Consider the following 12,223-nt stretch of genomic DNA (forward strand, 5'->3'; position numbering starts at 1 on the left):
GTATCCTATATTATACAGGGGGTCACATACATTGTATCCTATATTATACAGGGGGGTCACATACATTGTATCCTATATTATACAGGAGGTCACATACATTGTATCCTATATTATACAGGGGGTCACATACATTGTATCCTATATTATACAGGAGGTCACATACATTGTATCCTATATTATACAGGAGGTCACATACATTGTATCCTATATTATACAGGAGGTCACATACATTGTATCCTATATTATACAGGGGGTCACATACATTGTATCCTATATTATACAGGAGGTCACATACATTGTATCCTATATTATACAGGGGGTCACATACATTGTATCCTATATTATACAGGAGGTCACATACATTGTATCCTATATTATACAGGAGGTCACATACATTGTATCCTATATTATACAGGAGGTCACATACATTGTATCCTATATTATACAGGAGGTCACATACATTGTATCCTATATTATACAGGAGGTCACATACATTGTATCGTATATTATACAGGGGGGGTCACATACATTGTATCCTATATTATACAGGGGGGTCACATACATTGTATCCTATATTATACAGGAGGTCACATACATTGTATCCTATATTATACAGGAGGTCACATACATTGTATCCTATATTATACAGGGGGGGTCACATACATTGTATCCTATATTATACAGGGGGGGTCACATACATTGTATCCTATATTATACAGGGGGGTCACATACATTGTATCCTATATTATACAGGAGGTCACATACATTGTATCCTATATTATACAGGAGGTCACATACATTGTATCGTATATTATACAGGGGGGGTCACATACATTGTATCCTATATTATACAGGGGGGGTCACATACATTGTATCCTATATTATACAGGACTCACATACATTGTATCCTATATTATACAGGGGGTCACATACATTGTATCCTATATTATACAGGGGGTTACATACATTGTGTTGTACATTATACCGGAGGTCACATACATTGTGTTGCACATTATACCGGAGGTCACATACATTGTATCCTATATTATACAGGGGGTCACATACATTGTATCCTATATTATACAGGGGGTCACATACATTGTATCCTATATTATACAGGGGGTTACATACATTGTGTTGTACATTATACCGGAGGTCACATACATTGTGTTGCACATTATACCGGAGGTCACATACATTGTATCCTATATTATACAGGGGGTCACATACATTGTATCCTATATTATACAGGGGGTCACATACATTGTATCCTATATTATACAGGGGGTCACATACATTGTATCCTATATTATACAGGAGGTCACATACATTGTATCCTATATTATACAGGAGTCACATACATTGTATCCTATATTATACAGGAGTCACATACATTGTATCCTATATTATACAGGGGGTCACATACATTGTATCCTATATCATACAGGGGGTCACATACATTGTATCCTATATCATACAGGGGGTCACATACATTGTATCCTATATCATACAGGGGGTCACATACATTGTATCCTATATCATACAGGGGGTCACATACATTGTATCCTATATCATACAGGAGGTCACATACATTGTATCCTATATTATACAGGAGTCACATACATTGTATCCTATATTATACAGGGGGTCACATACATTGTATCCTATATTATACAGGAGTCACATACATTGTATCATATATTATACAGGAGTCACATACATTGTATCCTATATTATACAGGAGGTCACATACATTGTATCCTATATTATACAGGGGGTCACATACATTGTATCCTATATTATACAGGAGGTCACATACATTGTATCCTATATTATACAGGAGGTCACATACATTGTATCCTATATTATACAGGAGGTCACATACATTGTATCCTATATTATACAGGGGGTCACATACATTGTATCCTATATTATACAGGAGGTCACATACATTGTATCCTATATTATACAGGGGGTCACATACATTGTATCCTATATTATACAGGAGGTCACATACATTGTATCCTATATTATACAGGAGGTCACATACATTGTATCCTATATTATACAGGAGGTCACATACATTGTATCCTATATTATACAGGAGGTCACATACATTGTATCCTATATTATACAGGAGGTCACATACATTGTATCGTATATTATACAGGGGGGGTCACATACATTGTATCCTATATTATACAGGGGGGTCACATACATTGTATCCTATATTATACAGGAGGTCACATACATTGTATCCTATATTATACAGGAGGTCACATACATTGTATCCTATATTATACAGGGGGGGTCACATACATTGTATCCTATATTATACAGGGGGGGTCACATACATTGTATCCTATATTATACAGGGGGGTCACATACATTGTATCCTATATTATACAGGAGGTCACATACATTGTATCCTATATTATACAGGAGGTCACATACATTGTATCGTATATTATACAGGGGGGGTCACATACATTGTATCCTATATTATACAGGGGGGGTCACATACATTGTATCCTATATTATACAGGACTCACATACATTGTATCCTATATTATACAGGGGGTCACATACATTGTATCCTATATTATACAGGGGGTTACATACATTGTGTTGTACATTATACCGGAGGTCACATACATTGTGTTGCACATTATACCGGAGGTCACATACATTGTATCCTATATTATACAGGGGGTCACATACATTGTATCCTATATTATACAGGGGGTCACATACATTGTATCCTATATTATACAGGGGGTTACATACATTGTGTTGTACATTATACCGGAGGTCACATACATTGTGTTGCACATTATGTCTGACATCCCACGTTCTTGCCATCGGTTATTGCCACTTTCTCGTGTTTTGTAGTTTTCTACCCCTCACCCATTTGCCGCCGTGGTTTCGCCTCCCCCTTCACTTTCTTATTTCGCAGCCCCATTTTCCGGATTGCACGTGTCCTTGTACTCTCTACATTTTTGACATCTTGACCAGAGAGTGCATTAGACTTGGCGCTGGCTCCGCACCTCATCCTGTCCCCTAATACTGCTCCGGGGAGCGCAGAAATTTGGAGAAGATAAGGAGCCACCTGATCTTTCCTGCTGCCAGCACTTTAAGGGTTAAGGGGTCTGCTCAGCACAAGCGGCTCATTGAGAATCTGCTGAGCTGTTAATTGGCGGGATTGTCTGGTGGGTTGTATAGCGCGGTGCCCACGCCTGAGCGCCCCCATTATCCCCTTGTTCTGTGTCATCCATCCGCACAGTCCCACTACAAAGTATCCGTAGCCGATCAGCTGCTGACCACGAGCTGCCTCCTGCGACTACTGCTCCCATCCTCCCCTCTACAGGTGGCCGCTCCTCACTCCCCTACCCCATAACTCCCACCACCACCAACATCCTCTCCAGACAAGGTCCACAGTAACCCCATCATCTCCTCTATGGACAGACGTTATACATCCTTCTGTACAGATGCACCCCTTCCCCCCCAGAGGGCAGCAGGTGCACGCGGTGACTACCTACCTGTTCTGGGGTGAGGCGGCTCTACTCAGTGCTGTACCCGGAGCATTGCTCCAGGCGGCCATTCACACGCCAGGGGAGGGCAGACAAAGCTTCCTCTTCCCTCTCGCATTCTGAAATGGGCCTTGTTTTCCTCTGCTCAACGGTCCAGAGACCCCTGCAGCCCCCAATGCTAATCTAGGTCCCCAGCTCTGAGCAGCCCCCTCCTCAGCCTTCCCCATACCCCCTCCTTTTTGAGCGCTGGAGCTGGGAACCAATTTGCTTCCCCCTTCCTCGGTGCAGCTGCAGAGCTGAGAGATTCTGACATTTTTCCACTCTTATCAGTTTAATTACTGTTTCCATAGCAGCAAAGTGCGAGCGCCTGGCAAAGGCCAACGAGAGGGATGAGCGAGCCCAAGACGGGCACATACAACCTGCACAGCACCCCCCAAAACAACAGAGCCCCCCACCTGCAGCAAAGGCCAACGAGAGGGATGAGCGAGCCCAAGATGGGCACATACAACCTGAACAGTACCCCCAACAATGACAGACCCTCCACCTGTGGTAATGGCCAACGAGAGGGATGAGCGAGCCCAAGACGGGCACATACAACATGCACAGCACCCCCCAAAACAACAGAGCCCCCCACCTGCAGCAAAGGCCAACGAGAGGGATAAGCGAGCCCAAGACGGGCACATACAACCTGCACAGCGCCCCCAACAATGACAGACCCTCCACCTGCAGCAAAGGCCAACGAGAGGGATGAGCGAGCCCAAGACGGGCACATACAACCTGCACAGCACCCCCCAAAACAACAGAGCCCCCCACCTGCAGCAAAGGCCAACGAGAGGGATGAGCGAGCCCAAGATGGGCACATACAACCTGCACAGCACCCCCAACAATGACAGACCCTCCACCTGCAGCAAAGGCCAACGAGAGGGATGAGCGAGCCCAAGACGGGCACATACAACCTGCACAGCACCCCCCAAAACAACAGAGCCCCCCACCTGCAGCAAAGGCCAACGAGAGGGATGAGCGAGCCCAAGACGGGCACATACAACCTGCACAGCACCCCCCAAAACAACAGAGCCCCCCACCTGCAGCAAAGGCCAATGAGAGGGATGAGCGAGCCCAAGATGGGCACATACAACCTGCACAGCACCCCCCAAAACAACAGAGCCCCCCACCTGCAGCAAAGGCCAACGAGAGGGATGAGCGAGCCCAAGATGGGCACATACAACCTGCACAGCACCCCCAACAATGACAGACCCTCCACCTGCGGCAAAGGCCAACGAGAGGGATGAGCAAGCCAAAGATGGGCACATACAACCTGCACAGCGCCCCCAACAATGACAGAACCTCCACCTGTGGTAAGGGCCAACGAGAGGGATGAGCGAGCCCAAGACGGGCACAAACAACCTGCACAGCACCCCCAACAATGACAGACCCCCCACCTGCAGCAAAGGCCAACGAGAGGGATGAGCGAGCCCAAGATGGGCACATACAACCTGCACAGCACCCCCAACAATGACAGACCCTCCACCTGTGGTAATGGCCAACGAGAGGGATGAGTGAGCCCAAGACGGGCACATACAACCTGCACAGCACCCCCAAAAATGACAGACCCTCCACCTGTGGTACTGGCCAACGAGAGGGATGAGCGAGCCCAAGACGGGCACATACAACCTGCACAGCACCCCCCAAAACAACAGAGCCCCCCACCTGCAGCAAAGGCCAACGAGAGGGATGAGCGAGCCCAAGATGGGCACATACAACCTGCACAGCACCCCCAACAATGACAGACCCTCCACCTGTGGTAATGGCCAACGAGAGGGATGAGCGAGCCCAAGACGGGCACAAACAACCGGCACAGCACCCCCAACAATGACAGACCCTCCACCTGTGGTAATGGCCAACGAGAGGGATGAGCGAGCCCAAGACGGGCACATACAACCTGCACAGCACCCCCCAAAACAACAGAGCCCCCCACCTGCAGCAAAGGCCAACGAGAGGGATGAGCGAGCCCAAGATGGGCACATACAACCTGCACAGCACCCCCCAAAACAACAGAGCCCCCCACCTGCAGCAAAGGCGAACGAGAGGGATGAGCGAGCCCAAGATGGGCACATACAACCTGCACAGCACCTCCCAAAACAACAGAGCCCCCCACCTGCAGCAAAGGCCAACGAGAGGGATAAGCGAGCCCAAGACGGGCACATACAACCTGCACAGCACCCCCAACAATGACAGACCCTCCACCTGCGGCAAAGGCCAACGAGAGGGATGAGCGAGCCCAAGATGGGCACATACAACCTGCACAGCGCCCCCAACAATGACAGACCCTCCACCTGTGGCAAAGGCCAACGAGAGGGATGAGCGAGCCCAAGATGGGCACATACAACCTGCACAGCGCCCCCAACAATGACAGACCCTCCACCTGCGGCAAAGGCCAACGAGAGGGATGAGCGAGCCCAAGATGGGCACATACAACCTGCACAGCACCCCCCAAAACAACAGACCCCCCACCTGCAGCAAAGGCCAACGAGAGGGATGAGCGAGCCCAAGATGGGCACAAACAACCTGCACAGCACCCCCAACAATGACAGAACCTCCACCTGTGGTAATGGCCAACGAGAGGGATGAGCGAGCCCAAGACGGGCACATACAACCTGCACAGCGCCCCCAACAATGACAGAACCTCCACCTGCGGCAAAGGCCAACGAGAGGGATGAGTGAGCCCAAGATGGGCACAAACAACCTGCACAGCACCCCCAACAATGACAGAACCTCCACCTGTGGTAATGGCCAACGAGAGGGATGAGCGAGCCAAAGATGGGCACATACAACCTGCACAGCGCCCCCAACAATGACAGACCTTCCACCTGCGGCAAAGGCCAACGAGAGGGATGAGCGAGCCCAAGACGGGCACATACAACCTGCACAGCACCCCCAACAATGACAGACCCTCCACCTGCGGCAAAGGCCAACGAGAGGGATGAGCGAGCCAAAGACAGGCACATACAACCTGCAGAGCGCCCCCAATAATGACAGACCCCCCACCTGCAGCAAAGGCGAACGAGAGGGATGAGCGAGCCCAAGATGGGCACATACAACCTGCACAGCGCCCCCAACAATGACAGAACCTCCACCTGCGGCAAAGGCCAACGAGAGGGATGAGTGAGCCAAAGGCTTGTTCATCCCTTAATCTTATTGTTATTATAATGAGTAATAAGTAATGTTAATATAGGATACAATGTATGTGACTCCTGTATAATATAGGATACAATGTATGTGACCCCCTGTATAATATAGGATACAATGTATGTGACCCCCTGTATAATATAGGATACAATGTATGTGACCCCCTGTATAATATAGGATACAATGTATGTGACCTCCTGTATAATATAGGATACAATGTATGTGACCCCCTGTATAATATATGATACAATGTATGTGACTCCTGTATAATATAGGATACAATGTATGTGACCTCCTGTATAATATAGGATACAATGTATGTGACTTCCTGTATAATATATGATACAATGTATGTGACTCCTGTATAATATAGGATACAATGTATGTGACCTCCTGTATAATATAGGATACAATGTATGTGACTTCCTGTATAATATAGGATACAATGTATGTGACTCCTGTATAATATAGGATACAATGTATGTGACCTCCTGTATAATATAGGATACAATGTATGTGACCTCCTGTATAATATAGGATACAATGTATGTGACTCCTGTATAATATAGGATACAATGTATGTGACTCCTGTATAATATAAGATACAATGTATGTGACCTCCTGTATAATATAGGATACAATGTATGTGACCTCCTGTATAATATAGGATACAATGTATGTGACTCCTGTATAATATAGGATACAATGTATGTGACCCCCTGTATAATATAGGATACAATGTATGTGACCCCCTGTATAATATAGGATACAATGTATGTGACTTCCTGTATAATATAGGATACAATGTATGTGACCTCCTGTATAATATAGGATACAATGTATGTGACCCCCTGTATAATATAGGATACAATGTATGTGACCCCCTGTATAATATAGGATACAATGTATGTGACCTCCTGTATAATATAGGATACAATGTATGTGACCCCCTGTATAATATAGGATACAATGTATGTGACCCCCTGTATAATATAGGATACAATGTATGTGACCTCCTGTATAATATAGGATACAATGTATGTGACCTCCTGTATAATATAGGATACAATGTATGTGACCCCCCTGTATAATATAGGATACAATGTATGTGACCCCCTGTATAATATAGGATACAATGTATGTGACCTCCTGTATAATATAGGATACAATGTATGTGACCCCCCTGTATAATATAGGATACAATGTATGTGACCCCCTGTATAATATAGGATACAATGTATGTGACCCCCTGTATAATATAGGATACAATGTATGTGACCCCCTGTATAATATAGGATACAATGTATGTGACCTCCTGTATAATATAGGATACAATGTATGTGACCCCCCTGTATAATATAGGATACAATGTATGTGACCCCCTGTATAATATAGGATACAATGTATGTGACCCCCTGTATAATATAGGATACAATGTATGTGACCTCCTGTATAATATAGGATACAATGTATGTGACCTCCTGTATAATATAGGATACAATGTATGTGACCCCCTGTATAATATAGGATACAATGTATGTGACTCCTGTATAATATAGGATACAATGTATGTGACCCCCTGTATAATATAGGATACAATGTATGTGACCCCCTGTATAATATAGGATACAATGTATGTGACCCCCTGTATAATATAGGATACAATGTATGTGACCCCCTGTATAATATAGGATACAATGTATGTGACCTCCTGTATAATATAGGATACAATGTATGTGACCCCCTGTATAATATAGGATACAATGTATGTGACCCCCTGTATAATATAGGATACAATGTATGTGACCCCCTGTATAATATAGGATACAATGTATGTGACTCCTGTATAATATAGGATACAATGTATGTGACCTCCTGTATAATATAGGATACAATGTATGTGACCTCCTGTATAATATAGGATACAATGTATGTGACCCCCTGTATAATATAGGATACAATGTATGTGATGTAGCACTTGCTTAGATCCCTATGATATGAGTCACATGCCCCCTCCCCCTTCCACTGCCTTTCAGGACCAGGAATGCCAGTGAGAAATAGGGGCACTGCGAAACAACGCACCCAACATAGCAGATTTAAACTAAAGCACCAACTTGACTTTCCAACAATTGGGCACCAGTAGTATCCTGCAACCCAAGTGCACCAAAATAATTCCGCAACACAAGAGAAACAGAACTGAACACTAAGAGTTTGTACGTTGCAATCTGATCAATAAAGGGCCAAAATATATATATATACACACTCACTATACATACACTATACACACTATACACACACTATACATACACTATACATATTGTACACACTATACACACTATACATACACTATACACACTATACACATTGTACACACTATACATACTCTATACACATTATACATACACTGTACACTATACATACACTATACATACATTGTACACACTATACATACTCTATACACACATTAAACACACACTATACACATTATACATACACTGTACACTATACATACACTATACATACATTGTACACACTATACATACTCTATACACATTATACATACACTGTACACTATACACACATTGTACACACTATACACATTATACATACACGATACACACACTATACACATTGTACACACTATACACATTATACATACACGATACACACACTATACACATTGTACACACTATACACATTATACATACACTGTACACTATACACACATTGTACACACTATACACATTATACATACACTGTACACTATACACACATTGTACACAATATACACACTATACATACACTATACACATTGTACACACTATACATACACTATACACACATTGTACTCACTATATACACACTATACATATTGTATGCACATTATATACACTATACATACACTATACACACACACTATACATACACTATACATATTGTACACACTATACACACACACACACTATACACATTATACATACAGTATACACAAATACTATACACATTGTACACACTATACACATACATACACTATACACACTATATACACACACTATACATATCATATGCACATTATATACACTGTACTCTATACACACTATACACACACACTATACACATTGTACACACTATACACACTATACATACACTATACACATTGTACACACTATACACACTATACATACACTATACACATTGTACACAGTGTATACACACACTATACACATTGTACACACTATACATACACTATACACATTGTACACACTATACACATTATACATACACTGTACACTATACACACTATACACACATTGTACTCACTATATACACACTATACATATTGTACACACTATACACACACACTATACACATTATACATACACTATACGCATTGTACACACTATACACACACACTATACACATTATACATACAGTATATACACACACACACTATACATACACTATACACATTGTACACACTATACACATTATACATACACTAAACATACACCATACACACATTGTACTCACTATATACACACTATACATATTGTATGCACATTATATACACTGTACACTATACACACTATACATACTGTACACACACACACTATACACATTATACATACAGTATACATACACACTATACACATTATACATACAGTATACACACACACTATACACACTATACACATTGTACACACTATACACATACATACACTATACACACTATATACACACACTATACTTATCATATGCACATTATATACACTGTACTCTACACACACACTATACACATTGTACACACTATACATACACTATACACACTATACATACACTGTACACTATACACACTATACACACACACTATACACATTATACACACTATACATACACTATACACACTATACACATTGTACACACTATACACACACACTATACACATTATACACACTATACATACACTGTACACTATACATACACTATACACACATTGTACACAGTGTATACACACACTATGCATATTGTATGCACATTATACACACTATACATACACTATACACATTGTACACACTATACATACACTGTACACTATACACACACTATACACACATTGTACACACTATACACATTATACATACACTGTACACTATACACACACTATACACATTGTACACACTATACACTATACACACATTGTACACACTATACACATTATACATACACTGTACACTATACACACACTATACACACATTATACATACACTATACACACATTGTACTCACTATATACACACTATACATATTGTATGCACATTATATACACTGTACACTATACACACACTATACACACATTGTACACACTATACACTATACATACACTATACACATTGTATGCACATTATATACACTGTACACTATACACACACTATACACACATTATACATACACTATACACACATTGTACTCACTATATACACACTATACATATTGTATGCACATTATATACACTGTACACTATACACACACTATACACACATTGTACACACTATACACTATACATACACTATACACATTGTATGCACATTATATACACTGTACACTATACACACACTATACACACATTGTACTCACTATACACATTATACATACACTATACACACTATACACACATTATACATACACTATACACACATTGTACTCACTATATACACACTATACATATTGTATGCACATTATATACACTGTACACTATACACACACTATACACACATTGTACTCACTATACACATTATACATACACTGTACACTATACACACACTATACACACATTATACATACACTATACACACATTGTACTCACTATACACATTATACACACACTATACACATTATACATACACTATACACATTATACACACACTATACACACATTATACATACACTATACACACATTGTACTCACTATACACATTATACACACACTATACATACATGCCTTGCATTACTTACGTACCAAAACTTTTCTCCCCTCTGTGCATGGGTAGGTGGGAGAAGCCCCTCATGGAGCTCGGGTTGGGGGTCTCTGGGAGCAGCTGGGCCTGGAACCTTTTGTTCCCCGGACACAATGTCACACGAAGCCCCGAGCGCCACAAAGCCGCATGTCCCCTACTCTGTCCGGAGGAGAATAATCCCCTAATCCTAGCAAATGTGTCACCAGCAGCAGCAGTGATGGCCAGATCAGCACTGGGGGAGGGGACAGATCCCAGCATAGAGGGGCGGAGGGAGGAGGAGCAGACACAGAGCGGCGCGGACCCCCTAATACTGGACAATGACCCAGGCCTCAGCCTCATATTCTGCTGACCCCCAATTCTATGTACCCCAGACCAACTGCAGGGGAGGGGACTGCTCCCAGTATAATAGAGGGCAGAGCAGCAGGACCATGCTAGGATACCGGACACTGACCCCCAATACTACGCACGCCCAGCCAGATCAGCACTGAGCGA

General features: G+C 42.6%; 1 protein-coding gene across 3 annotated transcripts in view; it reads right to left on the reverse strand.

Moving 5' to 3' along the window:
• The window catches only part of LMO3 (LIM domain only 3), a 40,423-nt gene extending 28,493 nt beyond the window's left edge, over window positions 1-11,930 (reverse strand). Inside the window, exon 1 of one of the 3 annotated variants that reach the window (XM_075262063.1) lies at window positions 11,734-11,930. In XM_075262063.1, the coding sequence (XP_075118164.1) occupies window positions 11,734-11,782 (49 nt within the window). In that variant the 5' untranslated portion in view covers window positions 11,783-11,930. Of the gene's footprint in view, window positions 1-3,539; window positions 3,713-11,729 lie in introns of those variants that run through there. The other 2 variants (XM_075262066.1, XM_075262064.1) reach the window with 2 other exon arrangements.
• Window positions 11,931-12,223: the final 293 nt, after the last annotated feature.

Source organism: Leptodactylus fuscus, unplaced genomic scaffold (genome assembly GCF_031893055.1).
Source record: "Leptodactylus fuscus isolate aLepFus1 unplaced genomic scaffold, aLepFus1.hap2 HAP2_SCAFFOLD_86, whole genome shotgun sequence".
Classification (NCBI taxonomy): domain Eukaryota; kingdom Metazoa; phylum Chordata; class Amphibia; order Anura; family Leptodactylidae; genus Leptodactylus; species Leptodactylus fuscus.